At 40.2% G+C, this 19,628-nt stretch overlaps 1 protein-coding gene across 7 annotated transcripts; it reads right to left on the bottom strand.

Moving 5' to 3' along the window:
* KCTD18 (potassium channel tetramerization domain containing 18) lies at nucleotides 1-19,577 on the bottom strand. Of its 7 annotated transcripts, none has more exons than XM_033232034.1 (7): nucleotides 19,458-19,577; nucleotides 16,331-16,565; nucleotides 14,234-14,445; nucleotides 11,234-11,427; nucleotides 10,096-10,190; nucleotides 4,213-4,315; nucleotides 1-1,667 (listed from the first exon to the last, which is right to left on the bottom strand). In XM_033232034.1, the coding sequence occupies exons 2-7, from the start codon at nucleotides 16,488-16,490 to the stop codon at nucleotides 1,154-1,156; spliced, it is 1,278 nt and encodes a 425-aa protein (XP_033087925.1). In that variant the 5' UTR covers nucleotides 16,491-16,565; nucleotides 19,458-19,577; the 3' UTR covers nucleotides 1-1,153. The 7 variants fall into 7 exon arrangements, with proteins under 7 accessions (XP_033087925.1, XP_033087924.1, XP_033087929.1 ...); XM_033232033.1 differs by having other exon boundaries at nucleotides 19,069-19,510; XM_033232038.1 differs by having other exon boundaries at nucleotides 14,256-14,445; nucleotides 19,069-19,510.
* Nucleotides 19,578-19,628: the final 51 nt, after the last annotated feature.

Raw genomic sequence — 19,628 nt, 5'->3', positions numbered from 1 at the left:
CACTTTTTATTGAAAAGTTTTATTTGATTTTGTAAAAGGTAATGTTTTGAATATACTTACTTTACTCTTTCAAAGCAATGCAAGTACAATGATAAGCATTTGAATAAAAAGTACCCTGTTTTATGAGCTTATTTTTTAACATAGTGAAGGCATACTCTCACTGAAAGTAGACATATGTGATCCAATTACAAAACATAACATTTAAGAATAAACACACACAACTGAATAGTTATGAAAAAATAGAGGATTAATCAAAATATTCTGTTTAAAAATATTAAATTCAAGTTATATGGAAATTTTATGCATAAAAATCATATTGTATAATCAGAATGAATCTTCAGTGGTCATTTCTGAAAAACAAATACTAACTTTAGTTAAAAAGTTAAACTTTTACTTCTCTTTTTCAAAGTATTTTCAAAACTTCACTATTCAAATTAAAATAGGATATTTTAACAATTTACTTCAAAGACGTATTATATAATTCTTGTCCCAAGAAATCTTCTTGCGGTGTTTGTAAATAAATCTACTAACAGAAAAGGGTAAGAAAAGCCAATCTAGGAAAGAAAATAGTTCAATTAAGTGAGAGTCAAAGTGCGAATTAAATCTGTGGGTTTTTTTCCTCCCCATCATTTCTTTTCATGTTGTCTTTGGAGACAGAGTAATTTCTAGGCAGCTCACTTTGATCTACATTTTCTCTCTCTAATCTCTCTTGGCTGTGATCTAGTTCAGGGAACGGCTAATATCACCTCCTCCATTTTGCCAGACAGGAATACCGAAGGCCAAATCTCATGCCCATCCTTGGGTTGCAACAAGTAGCGTTTACTTCAGCAACAAAGTGGACCTCTCTAGAGATTATTTTGTTGTACTGTCTTGTTGCCTTAATACGAATTAATCATTAAAAAATAAACTGAAAACCAGAAATTCAAACTGTCCATAGACAAATAATCATTTAAAAGTTGGGAAAATGAGAAATGGAGCCTTAACCACTGAAAGTTTCCCCTCCTCCATTCCTGGCTCACACAATTCCAGGAATAGAATCCTAAACATAAACCTAAGCTTCCCCTTTACTGCATTAAGAAAGTGTCACTTCTTTGCATCAAATGGGTTGAAAGCTTTGGGAGATGAACGTGAAATTTCAAGTCCACCACTTTCATCAATTTCCCTTGTCCTTCCTGTTCTCAGTCCGCACTCCCAAGGCACGGGCAGCTTCGCCGGTAAGCGGTTTGAGGGAGTTGGCCTGCCTCGCCGCCGTGGGGGTGGCCAGGGAAGGCGCGGTGGCGCACAGCGGAGTCCTCTTCAGCTTTATCACCCGCTGGGTTGTAGGCTTCTTGTCGGAAAGTAGCACCTTAGCTGGAGGTAAGTGCGTGCCTCCATTTTCAGTGCTCGCAGCCCCAAGGGAAGCCTGAGTATGCCCAGGTGCCCCTGTGCCCTCCAGGGCCGTGGCTCTAGGTGCAGAGCGCTGAGCTGCCTTTCTGCGGCTACCACTTTGAAACCTGTATGCTGTCGCCCCAGCCGACGTCTGGACGGCACTGGCTGGAGACACCGTGACGGAGGCCGAGTTCTTGACTTTGATTTGGGTACTTGTGGAAGGGCCCAAAAATCTAACTGGCTTAGGACCAGTCTTACAGTTCACACCTTCATCCTCTTCATTGAACGTTATCAGTCGCCTAGAAATACAGAAGCATGTCATTTTCCACATGTACAGTTTTAGTAACTCATGAAAACATCTCCAAAGTTTACCTTCAGCGTTAACAGAAAGGTTTGGGTCAAGAATTAAAGAGTCAAGAGGTTTATGGGCACCTACCTCATCTCTCATCTCCCACCAAGATCAGTAAGCAAGTTTACAAAAGATTGGTCTCAATTTGAATACAAATTATAAAACTCACACATATTAATACCGGCAAATTAAAATTTGGCACATTACATAAGAATTATACAATATATCACCCTGTTCCCAAGTATCATGATGTGACCTACAGGATAACCAGAAATATCACAAATTGTTTTTCCCAGAACTGCAGTTTAAAAAGATTTAGTGAAGAAAAAAAAAAATCACAATCAAATAAATATTAAAAATATTGCCTGATATAGTTTGGCTGCGTGTCCCCTCCAAAGCTCATGTTGAAATGTGATCCCCCATGTTGGAGGTGGAGCCTGGCACAGGTGTTTGGGTCATGAGGGAGGATTCCTCACGAATGGCTTAGTGCCCTCTCCCATGGTAAGGAGTGAGTTCTCACTCTGTTCGTTCACGTGGGAGCTGGCTGTTTAAAAGCCTGGCATTTCTTGCTGTCTCTCACCATGAGACACACCTGCTTTCCTTCACCTTCTGCCATGACTGTAAGCTTCCTGAGGCCTCACCAGAAGCACATGCTGGCCCCAAGCTTCTTGTACAGACTGCAGAACCATGAGTCAAAATAAACCTCTTTTCTTTATAAATTACCCAGCCTGATATTCCTTCATAGCAATGCAAAACTAATAAACTGCTGCATATCTTTTTCTCCTCCTGAAGTTTAAAAATTCATGTTAACATATTAATGATTATGAAAGGCCTATACTAAAGATATCTGTATTTCCCAATCATTCTATAGTGAAACCTTTGATGGCCAGTAAAATTTGCATTCTTTGGAACCCATTTTGGGGACAGCTAGAATAGTCATGGACAAACCTTCAAAGATTCCAGAACTGAGTTTACCATTCATTATAAAAAGCCTACAGGGGGAACATTTTTTTAAATGACCTTAAAACTGTCAATCATTGTCAAAACCTTGCCTGCTCCTTCAGCTTCACTTCCTAAGGACCACCTGGAGCATGAAAGGTGACTGCAATCCTCTCACTGCTCTCTTACAAGTCTGCATAGCATCAGTGTGTTGTTAGAGGCGATTACAACTTAGTGAACTCCCATTCTTGGAAATGGGATCATAATAACACGGTTATTTGAAAATTGGCATCTGTAGCAAAGAATGCAAATATAATATATTTAGCCCTAAATCCCTACTGAACATTTTCTCTGGTGACCAGATGGCTCCTTGGGACCTTACAAGTGCTTCTCAGTCATTGTCATCGTTAATCTGTTGATGCATCAAAAATGATGCTTCGTAAACCTGTAGAGGGAAGATAACACAGAGGAGGGTCTCCGTAAACCACTCCTGCCTGCTTTGTTTTCCGTCTACATCTTCCACCAGACTCCACACTGAGGTTTCTCAGCCTCAGCACTATTACCATTTTGGTCACATCATTCTTTGTTCTGGGGGCCGCCCTATGCACTGTAGGATGTTTAGCAGCATCCTTGGCCTCCACCCTCCAAATGCAAGTAGCAACTCCCACCCCACAGTGTGTCAACTAAAAATGTTGCCAAACATTGTCAGATATCCTCTGGGAGGCAAAATCACCCCTAGTTGAGAACCACTGCTCTTGACTCAAAATATATTTGCTAATTGTAGGCTCAAAAGGCAAAATAAATGATAATAAAATTATGGCTTTTCAGAAATAAGATCTGTTTTGACAAGTGATGGTTAAGTACTAAAAACTGAATAAGCATCTCTGCATTTCAGTGACAGACCCAGAGGGCAAACGTAAGAAAGTAGTCTGAAATTCCGTAGGGTACTCAATTAAATTGTAGAACATGTGATCAAGAAATCAGAACAGCTGAAGGCCATGAAGAAAACCCAGGCACTGAAAAAAAAAAATGTGATTTTAAATGTATTTAAAACACAGTGAAAGACACAGCTGTGGAGTGAATTTCATGCTAATAATTTCATGGAACACAGGAAAATACCATTAAATAAAAGTGTTATTTGTGGCAATAGGAAACAGAAAGGAACTCAGAATAAGCCATAAGAAATTTCAAGCACTAAGTCGAAATAGTTTTTTTTTTTTTTTTTACTATTGTCAACAAAGCCTGGGATTTCACTTCTGTGGGGCAAAAATATTTACCACAGCATTCCCACTGTGTCCACTAGCATTTTCAGAATCACAGTCTCTCAATAACAACATGTTACACATGCAGTTACAAAGAATTATTCCCACTTTTTACATAGTTTTGGTAACTTCATATTTACCAAGATCTATATTTTGATGGTAAGACAGAATATTCAAATAGGTGATTAATAAGCTTAGTAAGGTCAAGAATTATTATTGATTTCCCCTTCACAAAGGCAGTAAAAATGTCAGCAATTAAAAAACAAAACAAATAATCAACACAGCATAGATAACCTCTTTCGAATCGGAGCCATGTGACGCAGGCTTCCAAGTAAAGGCCGTTCTTCTAGAGTCCAACACTCTATCAGCTCATGAGGCACCCGCCAGTAGCTAACACCTGGAAGGTAAAAAGAGATAATTAAGACAGCTACCATCCACTGCAAAAGGCTGAGCAACACTGAGACCTGCCAGAGTCTGAGGTTCATTCCTCCCGTTTGGCAAAGGGAGGTATGCACAGCATGAGCAGGAAGCGCTCACACGAGGAGCTAGGGCCAGGGAGCAACGCAGCTCACGACCTGGGTCAGGAAGAGCTGGCCACCAGCTTTGCCACCAATTAGCTGAGAAGATTCAGCAGGTTATTATGCACACTTAGGGCAGCTGAGAGTGAGGGCTCAGGCTCCAGCAAAACCTGTGTGGGTCTGAATCTCCATCTCTCACTCACTAGTCATGTCACCTTGGGAAAGTTACTTTTCTGTGCCTGAATTTTCTCAGCTATGAAATGATGACAATAAGATTATGTACCTTGAAGGACCATTGTGAGGATTAAATGAGTGAATAAATGCAAAGTGCTTAGAACAGGGTCCAGCACGGACTAAGCACTCAAAAACTGTCAAGTACCTTTATTGTCAGTCACAGTCGTAGGGAGTAGTGTAAGTATTGTATAGGCGGTGGGTTGTAACACTTGCCCTGTCTGCTTCACTGGGTTGCTGTGACATCAAATCAGAGGAACTCTGTGAACTACTCTGAAAATGACAACCACTGTACAAATATGAGCTATCACCACCCAATAACCACCTTTTCCAACAAGAATCTGAGCTAGTGAGTTAGGCAAAAATGCCATTCAAATTCATTTTAATTTTTAAATGTGTTATGTTTTTTATTAAAAGCTAAAACATGTATTCTTGAATCCTCGAAAACATTATGCTAAGTGAAAAACACCAAACATAATAGGTCACATATCGTATTGTTCCATTTGTAGAGATATCAAGAGTCGGTAAATCCATGGAGACAGAAAGCAGACTGCTGGTTGCCAGGGGCTGTGCGAGACAGTGGAGTGGGGAGTGACCACTTAGGGGGTTCCTCTTGGGGTGATGAAATGTTTAGAACTGGATAGAGGTAATGATTGCACAACATTGTGAATGTAGTAAATACCAATGAAATGTATGCTTTAGTTAATTCTGTTAGGTGAATTTCCATCTCAATTTTTTTTTAAAAAGCAGCATAAATATATACACATGAAAAAAGCTCAAAGAATTATGTTGAATAAAAATTGCTTGGAGTAATCTAAGTCCCAATAATGGATTTGGTGTTGTCTTCTTATTAAAGTTCTGGTAGCAATAACAATTTAGCAAGCTGAGCATATAAATCATTATAATAATAGACATATCTGATACTCAACTCTATGATCCTCATTTTAAAACAATTAACTTTCTGGAACCACTTGATCACACTCCAAAACCTACACATACTATAAAAACATTCCGAAATCTGGTCCATTAAGTTTGCTTTTTTTAAAAGTCAGATTTATTAAGATATAATTTACTTAAAATAAAATTCATCCTTTTGAGGTACACATTTCAATGAGTTTTGACAAATGGATATAGTTATGTACCCATAGTCATAATCAAGATGTAGACCACTTCTATCACCCCAAAAAGTTTCCTTATACCCCTTAGCAATCAATGTCCCCTCCATCCTTAGTTTTGCCTTTTCTGAAATGTCATATAAATGGGATCATACAAAATGCAACCTTTTGTGTCTGGCTTCTTTAGCATGATGCTTTAAGATTCATCCATGTTGCTGAATGCAGCAATGATCATTTCTTTTTATTGGTGAGTAGTATTCCACTGTATGGATACACACCACAATTTGTTTAAAAACTTTCTTTTTTTTCCTGACTATAAAGTAATTCACATCCCTTGTACAAAACCTGGAAGATATAGAAAAGCATATATAAGGGAATCAAAGTCACTCCTAATCAGAAGACCAGGAATCATTGGCTCAGGACAGACTAATATGTTTCATTCCAGTCTTTTTTCTACTCATATGATATACTTTACATTTATTTCCTGCTTTTTATCATTTCTTATCATGGGCATTCATCTATGCAAAAAGTTATTTAAAATAACTTTAATAGCTTTATTATATTCCATTCTGTGGATGTGCCAAAATATATTTAACCCTCAATCATTAGACATTTAAAGTGTTTTCACTTTGTCCCTATTATGAAAAATGCCAGAGAACATTTCTGTTCCTAAGCTTTTGTCTGCATTTATGTCCTTAACATAGATAAGACAGATTCCAAGGAGTAAAATTACTGGGTCAAAGAATAGAAACAATTTTGATGCTATTGATGTGACCTAACAAGTTACTTTCCAAAAGTTACATCAATTTTTACTCCTACCAGGAATTAATGAGAGATCTTTACTCATCTGGTATATAAAAATTGCTTTTATTAAATGTATATTTCATTGATAAGGCATGAAGGTGAACCTCCTGCTACATGTTTATTTCTTTTTCTGGGAATTTTATGGTCATGAACCTTGTAATTTTTTTTTTTTTTTGTAGTAGTGGCTGCCTTTCTAATCAATTTTAATAAACCTTCTCTCTATTAAGGATATACTTTGTCCAGTTAATGCAACATTATTTATCCTTGTTTTTTATTAGTCTTTAAATTTTATTTATAATTTTTAATGTTTCTTGCTTTTTGTTTTGTTTTGTGTTTAACATTTATGCCTAGTGTTCCATTACTGGAACGCTAAGCATGTGGGAGTTATTTATATCCTACTGCCCAAGGTCATCGCCAAGGTCTGATTGCAAAAATTCAAAAAATTGCAACCTCAGGAATAAATGGGTTAAGAGGCAGGGTCTTGCTATGTCGCATAGGCTGGAGTACAGTGGCACTATCATAGCTCACTGTAGCCTCAAACTCCTGGCCACAAGTGACCCTCCTGCCACGACCTCCCAAAGTGCTGGGATTTTAAGTGTGAGCCAACATGCCCAGCATTTTTTGTTTTAAAGTTCCTAATACTTTAAATGTTATGCAACTAACTTTATTAATCTTTGTCTTTACGATTTTTGAGCTTTTAATTTCACTCCCTATTAAGAAAACAATTATTTGCTTACATTTTCTTTTTTCTTTCATAAATCCATCTGAGACTATTTTGATAAATAATGAGGTTAAAGTTTTGTTTTTCCTCCCAAGCATATTTCTCAACTATTTATTAAAATACTGATATCTAATACTTTTTTACCACATAGTACTTTTACTAATTTTACTGGTGTTTACCCTTGATCTCTGCTCTATTCTTATATCAGAGGCACATGCTTTTTATTATTATAGGTCTATAGCATGTTTTACTATCAAACAGAGCTAGACTCATCCCCCTAATTACTTCTACTCCCCAAAATGCTATTGGCTACTTTACCTATTTATTCTTTCAGAGGAATTTTAGAATCATTTCTTCAAGATTCCAAAAGAGTCCCATTGATATTTTGGTAGACCTATAATTTAATCTGAGAAGAACTGACATCTTTATAATATTCAGATTTCCCACTCAGGATCATGGTATGTCTCACCATTATCTCCATGTCTTCTTTTTTATGAATGGATAAATACATTTTAGCAGTTTTCTTCAGAAAAGATCTAAGTGTTTCTTGGGTAGTCAGTCCTGAGGACAGTCCTAGTTATTTTATATTTTGCTTATTGCTATAGTGAATGGGAGTTTCCCTTATAATTTTTAATTGATTTATCATAGGTAAGCTGCTGATCCATGTATACTGATATTGTATCCAGCTAGTTTAGCCTACTAAATTTAGCACTTACAATATTTTCAGCTGATTCCTTGGGGTTTTCTAAAAAGGCATTATCTACAAATAACAATGACTCTTCTTCTCCTTTCCAATATTTTTTTCTCTAATTTCTGTTTCCTATCTTATAGATTTTCACAGGCCTTCCAGAACTTTGCTAAATCACAATGATGCCTCATTTATGTGCTTGCAAAATGGATAAAATCGGTCGCATGCTTTTTAAAAGGTATTGATCCCAGTTTTCTGCTTCACACTTTTTTTTTTTTTTTGAGATTGGAGTCTCACTCGGTCTCCAGGCTGGAGTGCAGTGGTGCGATCTCAGCTCACTGCAACCTCCACCTCCTGGGTTCAAGCGATTCTCCTGCCTCAGCCTCCTGAGTACCTGGGACTACAGGCACGTGCCACCACGCCCAGCTAATTTTTGTATTTTTAGTAAAGATGGGGTTTCACCATGTTGATCAGGATGGTCTCAATCTCTTGACCTCATGATCCACCTGCCTTGGCCTCCCAAAGTGCTGGGATTACAGGCATGAGTCACCATGCCCAGCCCTCCTTCAGCTTTCTAAGTCAGTGGGCTCCTGGACATCTTGCCAGTCCAGAGGCACAAACAGAGACACAGAGAACACCATGGAGTTTGTTCTCCAACTTGAGCATAAGTGTCTCAAAGTAAATTAAATATAAAATAGAAAGCTGTCATCCTGCCTGCTCAAGGGGTATGACTGGGAAGGAAAAAGGAAGGAAAGTGAGGGGGGCAAAGTTGAGGAAAGGAAGAAGGACTGGAGCTAGCACGACACCTGAAGGAAGAACAGCTGATACAGTTTTTGTTTTGTTTTGTTTTGTTTTCGAGATGGAGTTTCGTTCTTACTGCCCAGGCTGGAGTGCAATGGTACAATCTCAGCTTACTGCAACCTCCGCCTCCCGGGTTCAAGCCATTTTCCCACCTCAGCGTCTCAATAGCTGGGATCACAGGCATGCGCCACCATGCCCGGCTAATTTTTTGTATTTAGTAGAGACAGGGTTACGCCGTGTTGGTGATGCTGGTCTCAAACTCCTGACCTCAGGTGATTCACCTGCCTCGGCCTCTCAAAGTGCTGGGATTATAGGCATGAGCTACTGCACCCAGTCAATGCAGTTTTTAAAAGTTTCTTCCTCTCCTTTTATGTCTTGCTCTGTCACCCAGGCTGGAGTGCAGTGGTGTGATTCTAGCTCACTGCACCTTCAAACTCCTGGGCTCAGGCAATCCTCCTGCCTCAGCCTCCCGAGTAGCCAGGACAATAGGTACATGACACCAGGCCCAGTTTTTTTATCCATTATGTGACTGGCAGTCAGTCTTCATTAGCTTTTAGGATTATCTGAGGATGGACTATGTCTTATTTATCTTTGGATCCAATTTTAGGACTTGTTACAATACTTTGCACCTATACATGGTTGTTAATTAAGAAAAAAAAATGCTTAGGTATAGAACAGAACATGTAACCCTTCTGTGATCCTTATGAAAGTGTCAAAGCCCTTCTGAGACTCAGTTTCCTCATCTATAAATAGGAATGGTAAGTAGTGTACAGGATTGTGTTAGGACTAAGAGATACTGAATGTAAACTACTTATCGGAGATATAAAACAGCATTATTATTACCAACTCTCACTCTGTAGTTTGAGAAAAATGATCAGTTTTCGAAGTGTACATTTCAAGATTATTGTAATTACTTTATAAGGGCTCTTTAGATATCTTCTCCAGCATTATTTTCTGTCCCTTTCCTTGATTACATATTTTATGCTTAATTTGAAGCATTTTTCCAATACACAGTAGGTACTAAATGAACTCTTATTTAATTAAATTAAATCAGCCTAGCTAACAGAAGCATACTTAAAGTTACTGAATTATAAACTATTAATAATATCTAGCAACTCATGGGATTTAAAGATTTGTAAGTAAACTGCCTCAGTGTTACCATGAGATGACAAGCACATTGACACACTCAAAAGAATACTTTCTAAAACAAAGAAATGCAGCATTTGAGTTCACTTTGTCTTATTTTTTTCTTTGTAAAAAGTCCACCTGCTTCCATGAAATAAAAGAATTGCACTGTACCTTTTCCTTCCCAGGCATCAAAGGCATCCATCATTTTCTTCAGCTCTGCTACTGAATAATAGCTCCAAATGTACTGAACATTATTTCCCGCCTCTCTAGAAATATTGCAAAAAGTAATGAAAATATACTACCTAAGTATGGATGTATATATATACATACAGCTAATATACATTTAATAAGAGCTTGTTAATTAAGGGAAAAAATACGTAGGCACTCAGTAGTTGTTCTGTGATCCTTAAGTATACATATGCTTACATAGATATACATGTACACATTATATAATATACTAACCTACATTTTGATCTCTTTTTACCATAGTCTTTTATTAATTCACTATATACACCATGTAGACAAATCAACACATCTTTAATATCAAGTTTTTTAGAAAAATCAGTAAACTCCAATGAACTTAGAAATTACTCACCTTTGACCAGCATTATGCCAGACACTTACATATCTTACATAGAAGCATCCCTATCTGTAAAGAATTCAGAAACTGATGACATATTTAACCATCTAAAAAGGCAAAGTTATATGATCCTGCATTAGTCACTAATATTCGACCCAATCCCACCTGCCAGAGAATTTTTTTAAAAATTGCTAAGTGAATTAACCAGTGTAAATAAGATTACAGGAAAAATATTAAGTAATAACTCTTAAGAATTTACCATGTTCAAGTCATAAAATTTTAAAGCTGGAAGGGACCAGGGAAGTGCTTCGTCATTTCTCAGAAGAAGACACCAAGGCAGGCTGGCCCTGGGTCGCTCAGTAGGCCTGCTGACTTCTTCTGCCAATGCTTCTATGGTCTAGGAAAACACCAGGCATGTGGCTTTTCTTTTCTCTTTCTCTTCTTTTCTTTTTAAGCCTCTTGGGGTAGGGGATTCTGAAGCAGACTCCCAGTTGAGAACCACTGCATTAGATCATGCAGCTGGCCTGCAGCTTAGCCATACTGTCTGTGAAATGATCTTAATTATAATTTCCTCATGAAGCAGGCCTATCTCAACTGCTATGATGGCTCACTCTGTCTCCTGAGAGGTGTTAATGGTCTTTTCTAGTCAAGTACATTTCACTCAGAAACACCCCTTAGAAGAGACCAAGACTTTATTTTGTTCTTTTTCACATTTAAATTTGGACATACCTTTTAAAAATGCTTTTGCTGTGAATTCTTCCTCCCAGCTGCTTATCAATAGCGTCTGTTCCATCAGTTTTTGTGGCATATACACCAATAATTCTACTCTCACAGCTTGCACCAGATGTGTTAAGATAGTGGAGAACCCAAACTGTTGGTTTATTGCAGACTAAGCCATATGAATCACAGAAGTCTGTTAAAGCCTGAAGCAAAAAGTATATACAAAATTTGAATTTAATTCTAGGGTAAAATAAAAATGAATACGCTCCATTACTTTCATATAAAAGCTGAAATTCTAGTTGGTCATAAGGGAAATAAAAAGATTATAAATTTCAACTTAGTCTTTACACCTTTAAAAATCAAACACACATTTTTTTGAATTAAATCGGGGCGGGAAGGACAATCACAAGAAGTACCACCCAAAAACCCAACACCTTTTCATCTACAGAATCCTTTTCCACATGGAAATTCCATTTTATTTCTTACTCCTTTAGTCTGCCAACATCACTCTTAATTTTATAATCTTTAGGAGATCATTCCTCCACTGCCAACATCACTTTTAATTTTGAAATTTTCGTATAATAACTAAAATGTAGACCTTTTTATTTTCCCTTTAGAGTAATTTCCCCAAAATTTCCCATTTGACACAATCTTCCATTTACCTTCTACTGACTAACCCCATGGTTGGTCCCTATTTTTAGCTCCAAATTCTAATCATGGACTAACCAGATTGATTTTTCTTTTACACTGAAAGATATGAATATATAAACTCAGTATCTAAACTCAATATATGCTGCCTGAACTCATTTGGCACTTATCCACCTATTCATTCATTCATTTGAATATTAAGTTCCTGCTCTGTGCTGAGCTCTAAGGTCCTGAAGATATTAACGATGAACAATGGTGAGACAGGGTCCCAGCCCTCCTAGAGTTTATAGCTAATGCAGAAGACAGACACTGAACAGGCTGCCAGCACCCTGTGTAAGAAGCGCCTCCAGGACTGGGCGCGGCGGCTTACGCCTGTAACCCCAGCACTTGGGGAGGCCGAGGCAGGCGGATCACCTGAGGTTGGGCGTTCAAGACCGGCCTGACCAACATGGAGAAACCCTGTCTCTACTAAAAATTCAAAATTAGCCGGGCGTGGTGGCACATGCCTGTAATCCCAGCTACTTGGGAGGCCGAGGCAGGAGAATCGCTTGAACCCAGGACGCGGAGGTTGTGGTGGGCCAAGATCATACAACTGCACTCCAGCCTGGGCAACAAGAGCGAAACTCCATCTCACAGAAAAAAAAAAAAAAAAAAAAAAAGAAGTGCCACCAGTGAGACCACAAGGTGCTCCAGGGCACAGAGCAGAAGGGTTTCACCCTGTGAAGCTGCCAGGGCTTTCCCTGGGAGGAACAGCTTTACTGCTGTAAGTACTCTGGACAGGTACTTTGTTGTGTTCACTGTTATATCCCAAGTGTCTGGAATAGTGCCTGACACAAAGGAGATGCCTAGTATTCACTGACTCAGTGAATGAAAATGAGGCCCTACCATGTCTTGCACTTTCATTCAATATTGCTAATTCCTGTACTAGTTTGGAATTTTACTTACACATATATATACAAGAATTCCCAACTATACTATAAACTTCAAGGGCAAAGAACTGCATGTTGAGGCGGGCGCGGTGGCTCAAGCCTGTAATCCTAGCACTTTGGGAGGCCGAGACAGGCGGATCACGAGGTCAGAGATCGAGACCATCCTGACTAACACGGTGAACCCCGTCTCTACTAAAAACTACAAAAAATAGCCGGGCGAGGTGGCGGCGCCTGTAGTCCCGCTACTCGGGAGGCTGAGGCAGGAGAATGGCGTGAACCCGGGAGGCGGAGCTTGCAGTGAGCTGAGATCCGGCCACAGCACTCCAGCCTGGGTGACAGCGCGAGACTCCGTCTCAAAAAAAAAAAAAAAAAAAAAAAAAAAAAAAAAAAAACTGCATGTTGTATTTCTTGGTGTTCCACACAGCCCCTTGTACAGTGCCATACATGCCACAGGCACTTGAAATAAACATGTGTTGGCTGACAACATGAATGTGGGCATGCTGGGTCCTTTTTGAATAAAAACCAGGAATAAAAGACGATGGAGCTGAGACTTCTGAAGATGAGCATTAACCCTCCCAACCTTCTAGTCAGGCCTCATTCTGCAGATGTGGTAACAGCAGGGAAAGACTATTGTCTGAAAATATAGTTTATGAATAACTTCAGTAGCAGAACCCATATAACTATGCAAATTCCTACAGGGGATCTGGAACCAAACCAACTTTCTCTTCATGCTGCACTCCTAATAACCAACCACCCATCAGCTTTCTTCCTAAATGCTGACATCCAAATCAAAGAACTCAACCCAGTTCAGATCAGTTTTCACTATTAACAATTTTCTAAGAAAAAATATTTTTCTTAGATGCTCAAAAGTGCTAATTAATAACACATATAATACTTTCAATAAGACAAAAACAGGTACTTAGGATTTTCAAATCACGTAAAGATCTTTAAAATGTAATTTAAAATAGAAGCATCTTAAAAAGAGATTTACTGATCTCAAAGTGAATTAGCCAAACTAATGTTTTAAATTAGTAACAAACTACTACGCTTACTAAATCAAGTAAGATGCTTTACTATTTATCAGGATCATTCTTTTCAAAAATCATTTTAGTAAATAAAATAATACCACTATGCCCTCACATAGTATAGTATTTCTCTTAATTTAAAAAGAATTTCCTGAGTTCTATAAAAAAGCCATCAAAAAGTGCTAAATCTTCAATGAGGAATATAAACTCAACCTTTGAGTGGCAATATACTTTCCAAGAACTTTGGCCTTAAAAAATGAGAAGTAGTAGTAAAGAAACATGTCTTCAAAGTGTATAAAAACTATCCTGTTTGGTTAATGTGAAAACACAGGCTAAGCAAAATAGTACATATTGCTTTGTGCATCATAAATATATATATTCAAAAACTTAAAAAAAAATGCCAAGACCTTTTTAAGTTCTATATTTGACCTTAAAGAATATGTCTCCATTTCATTGGCCAAATGGTCAGACAGGCTGTACGGATAAGGGATGCCAAAGTAATCAGCCTCTTCCTGTAGGGCGATGCGGGTTTGCTCATCTGTGGGAATCTGAACTTCTCCATGAAGGTAATCCAACAGGTATTTAAATAGACGTCCATCACGGTCAATAACACAAGCCCCTAGAAAACATTCAGTTCAAAAATGATTGTAGAGATTCTGTCAATCAATAAGATTTCAACAAATCAAACTAGGTCTGAGGACCTCTACAGTTATAAATGTTTCTTTCTCACATGAAAGTTAACCTCTAGTGTTCAAATAGGTTTATGTAATCTAAGCTAGACTTGTGGTTATTCAAACACCAAATATGATATACCAGCAACCCTCTGCTTACAAATAGGTGATATTGTAAAACAGAATCTGAATGAGTTGTGTGGGAAAATCACCTGTAGTTCTATAACACTGCACATAAGTTTGAATGCAAACATATATCACCAGGGTTGCCATGTTTGCTCGTACCGGTGTACTATATACACCATGCTAGGCCAAGCAGCCACGAGAGGCTAAAACCAAACCCACACTCTGCCCACCAAGCCATGCACCCTGGCATGGAACTGTATCTTCCTGGATAAAAGGGCACCCTTTTCTAATTTGTACACAAAGAAACTGAATGAGTCAGTGGTGGACCTTTGCGTTCTCACTACCATATGGGAAAATACATTCCGAGATCCATTTAGAACTTTGGATGCAATGACTATATTCCCACAATGGCCACTGCAAAAGCTAAGGGCACCCCACACTGCTGGTAGAAACAGAAGTTTACCCCAACCTTATCTCAGCTGGACTAGAACAGGTATATGGAGGTGCTCACTAAAAGAGCATGTGGGGTGCTCATCACTATGTCCAGTGTTTGCCTGTCAGCAACACTACAAACCCGGGGTTCCTTGCTCCAGGCATGCCAGATGATTGACATTACTGGGTTAGTCCTTTTGTACTATGAGAATCCAAACTTTAAAAAAGAAGAAACGCTATGCTGGTACTACTTTATAATACAATATTTTTCTTAGATAATTTAGCAGAATTAAAAAAAAAAAAGAAAAGAAAAACCTCTGCATGAGGAAGGGATTAAGAAGATAAAATGTAGGGGCAGAGAAGAAAACTCAATCCCTGCTTACCATCTTTGCCCCAACAACCTTTCTGCCCAGGTAGATACCAAGCCCTGGGCACCAGCCACTGGTGACTTTTTTCCCCCAGTCTTTCAATTACCGTTTAACCAGCAAAGCAACCTCCTAACACCAGGGTTATTAACAGTAGAACAGCCCCTTATGTTCAAGACTCCTCAATCGTTCTCCTCTAACACAGAACCAAGAGTGGGTCTGGGGCTCATACACAGTGCAAAAAACCTCATTTGTATTGATGAAGTTTCTTTACAACCAGTAGTAGGTTCAGTGAGTCCCAGAGCACTGGAAGCAGACAGCAGTCCCAGAACTCTACCTATGTGATTTACAGTTTCTTCTGAAACCCAGTTTTCAGTCCACTGCTCCTTAGCACCTGACGGTATCACTGCACAGACTTTTTCTCAGCCATGCACATCGGCCACATAGCAAGACTACACAGCTAGGCTAGGTGGCGAGCCCAACACTAATTCTGCAATGATGATGGCTGCTCTGCTAGCAATAAGGGCAGCTGCTTTCTCCAGACAAACACATTTTCTAACTTCAAGAACACAGAGAGAAGCAAATCTATTTAATCACTGTCAATATCATCACTCAAAGCTACATGAAAGTAACATGTTTCAAAATATAGTTAATCCCTGTAATTAGGTTATGACCAGCCTTTATGAACTCTTACTTCTTTGTCAACTTTTAACAACATTATCACAGATTTTCAGAAAAAGTATTTAATTTCTCCATGTACTTAATGAATCTCCATAGAGTCCTAATGATCTCAGTAATTAGTATATTCATCTAGTACATTTCGCTGTAATTAGGAAAATCAAAGGGAATTTAAACTGGACTCTTGTGTTAATAAATATTCAGATCATGCTTTCAGACTTTAGACATTTACCTGACTCATCTGTTTTTAGAGGAAAGCGACCACTGAACATAGATGCCAACATGGAGTCTTTGAAGCGGCACAAGGACTCCCGCCGGGCTGTGTAAATACAGCCCCCCACATTCAGTCGGAGCACATCTAGCACCTCTTCTCCTGCCTTGTGGCCTTCCATTTCTCCCCCAGGCACCTCAATGTTTGCCTCCCAACACTTTCAGAAACTTCAAAACAATGATGTCTCCGTCTCCCTCTGTAAAACAAAGGACAGTCATCCTTGCCATTTACAACAAGACACTAAATAGATAATAAAACATGACTGAAAATAAATTCCTCAGTACTGGCAATATTGAATTGAAGGATTTTATGTAAGAGAATTTCGAGATATGCTAAGAAGTTGGAAAATGTTGGCTCAGAGGGTTTGTAAAATATAATAAATGACTAACAACGCAATCATCACTGTTGAAATGACTGTTTAAACATGGTAATGCACTCTCTGTCACACAGCAAACAAAGGTGAGGCCTGCTTATGATCTTCAGTATTCACATATCTTTTTAACCATGGTAAGTCTGAGGGAGCCTCTAGACTGCAGAGATCAGTGGACAGCATGGAATTGAGCTGCTAGACTCTTCCCCTCACCAGCTCTAGAATCTTGGGCAAATTACTTATCTTCCTCTTCTATAAAATGGAGGCAGTGATGATGCCTACCTCAAAGGACTATCAGAGGAATCATTAAAAGAACATATAAAACAGCAAAAGAGCATTTAGAACAGTCTCTGGCTCACGGTAACTATTCAATAAATTATAAATATTATGCATAATGATATAAATTTAACCATAAAGTGTCTACTGAGGGACTTGATACTGACTCTGGAAATGTAAGGAAATAAAGGAGCAGGAATTATTAACAATGATAACTGTAATTCTTAGGTAACTAAGGAATATATAATTTATCAATTGAGATTAGAGTTCTTTTAATTAAAAAAGAATTTTTTTTTTTTAATGAGACAGGGTCTCACTGTGTTGCCCAGGCTAGTCTTGAACTTCTGGGCTCAAGCAATCTTCCTGTCTTGGCCTTCCAAAGTGCTGAGATTACAGGCATGAGCCACCACGCCCAGCCTGAGATCAGAATTCTACATATACCAGTAGCCAGACTAGTCTAGAACTACAAATAACATATCCAAATCATCCAGCTTCTTCACTGTGAAATGGATGAAGCTTTAGGGAAGTTTCTGGTTTTGTTTGTTTGTTGAGATGCAGTCTTGCTCTGTAGCCCAGGGTGGAGTACAGTAGTGCAATCTTGGCTCACTCCCGGGTTCAAGCGATTCTCCTGCCTCAGCCTCCTGAGTAGCTGGGACTACAGGTGCACACCATTATGCCCGGCTAATTTTTGTAATTTTAGTAGAGATGGCGTTTCACCATATTGGTCAGTCTGGTCTCGAACTCCTGACCTCAGGTGATCCACCCACCTCAGCCTTCCAAAGTGCTGAGATTACAGGCGTGAGCCACTGAGCCTGGCCCAGGGAAGGTTTAAGGGTTGGATTTTTTAATCCATTCTGGAGATCAGAGAACCACAGGTGACACTGTGGTGTTTTCCCACCTAGAACAATACTGTGATGAGAAAGGTACTCCCAATATTGAGAATCTGCAGTATCCACACATTTCATAGCAAGTTTAAAATGGCTGCCGAAAGGCTCAACTACATCCATGTCAATTCACTTTTACTCAGTGACCAACTAAGATCGTTTTGTAGATGCCAGCCAGTCTTCAATAAAATGGAAGGAGACCATTAAAATCTAAGGAAGACCATGTGTGTAGAACACGTTCAGCAACAGAAACCATTATGGGCCAAAGGTCCAGCCTTCCAAAACCACTTATGGATGTGACATCTTGCACTGCCTAGAAGTCCCAGGAGCAGCACTCCAAAGATCCATGTGTGAGAGCCACCTCTGAGGCATGGGATGGATCTAGTTCCCTCTGCCTCATTACTAGCTCCCTGGAATCCTATCTATTCTTCAAGGCCCTCAGCAAAACTAATTTCTTGGATGACTGTCCCACGTATCCTTCTGACCCCCAAGTTTGAATCCTTGCACAGTTCTACAAATACACTTTGTGTGTCTGTCCACATTTTACCCCATTTGTTTAATCCCTACTTTTTGGTCTTTAGGCCAAGGAAGCCAGGGCCTGTGTCATCTCAGTAACTCCCATTTATTGAATGCTTATGATGTGTCAGTCATTGTAAGAGACACTTGACACACATTACCTAATTCACACAAAAACTCTGTTGGATGGGAACTACCGTCCCTGTTGACAGATGAGGACCCTGGGGTAAAAAAAGACAGAGATGTGTACAGGGGCCACACAAGGGCTGACTGCTAGTAGGTTGTGGGGCCAGTCCCAATCCAGATCGGCAGAACGGACCCCAAGTTCCTCCTGCTTCATCCCACACCGGCTCCTCCAGCACTGTTTCACCCCTATGGCTCCTGACCCAGCCCTTTCACTCTCTAAGTATCTGTCCATCTCAAGACTTAGTTACAATAACACAGCAGCACCCCATCCCCAGGAAGTAGAGCTACTCCTCCTACCCAAACCCCAGGCAGTCTCTTCTAAGGAGAAGAACATCACCATTCCAAGGCCACACCAGGGGGGCACTCCGCAGGCCCCATCCTCAAAAGCACCCAGTTAGGCTCCCTGCTATGTGAAAAGTGTCCAGCCCTCGGGGACAATGTCCCCCAGAGTGCGGTCCTATGATCACCTGCATCAAAACCATCAGGGACGCTTGGGAAAACGAAGACACTCAGGCCACAGCACAGAGCTCCTCAGAAAGTCTGCCTCAGAAAGATTTGGGGATCTGCCCGCGAACCCCACTTTGAGAAACATCGCTCAAGGGGCTCACACTCCTCTTCCGAAGCGGGAAGAGCCAGGAGGAGCTGGGAAGCCAGAAAGCCCCGTCACGGTCTTCCGCGGCCTGGAGACCCCCAAATCGGCCCGAAGACCGAGCCTGCAGCCCGGGACGCGCGCGTTACCAGCGCGGCCCGGGCCCTTCCTCAGGGCGCCCCGCCGCCTTTCGGGCCCGCAGCCCATCCCGCGCCCGGCTCTTCCGCATCGGCGGGGTGGGGCGGGTCGGCAGCTTCCCAGACTGACCTGCGGCCCGCCAGACCCTCGGCGTTGCCGCCTGACGCCGCTGGGCGGACGCGGAAGTGAACGCCTTCTCCGCCGCTCGGCAACTCGGAAAGCAGAGCGGCCCCAGCGGCGCCCCCGTGCGGCCCGGCTCTACGGCGGCGGCTCCGGGAGGGAGGGAGGCCACGCCCCGGG

This window comes from Trachypithecus francoisi, unplaced genomic scaffold (genome assembly GCF_009764315.1).
Source record: "Trachypithecus francoisi isolate TF-2019V2 unplaced genomic scaffold, Tfra_2.0 Lachesis_group13, whole genome shotgun sequence".
Lineage (NCBI taxonomy): Eukaryota > Metazoa > Chordata > Mammalia > Primates > Cercopithecidae > Trachypithecus > Trachypithecus francoisi.
Note: the sequence above shows the minus strand (reverse complement) of the source record. Positions and strands in the feature narration are given on the sequence as shown.

What these genes read in the sequence shown, in the direction of transcription:
- KCTD18 (XM_033232034.1), bottom strand. Translation starts at nt 16,490, where the DNA reads ATGGAAGGCCACAAGGCAGGAGAAGAGGTGCTAGATGTGCTCCGACTG. An exon ending in AGCAAAAGCATTTTTAAAAG is followed by an intron (nt 10,191 to 11,233) that starts GTATGTCCAAAT and finishes CAATATTTCTAG; the next exon opens with AGAGGCGGGAAATAATGTTC. An exon ending in ATGGCTCCGATTCGAAAGAG is followed by an intron (nt 1,668 to 4,212) that starts GTTATCTATGCT and finishes CTGTATTTCTAG; the next exon opens with GCGACTGATAACGTTCAATG.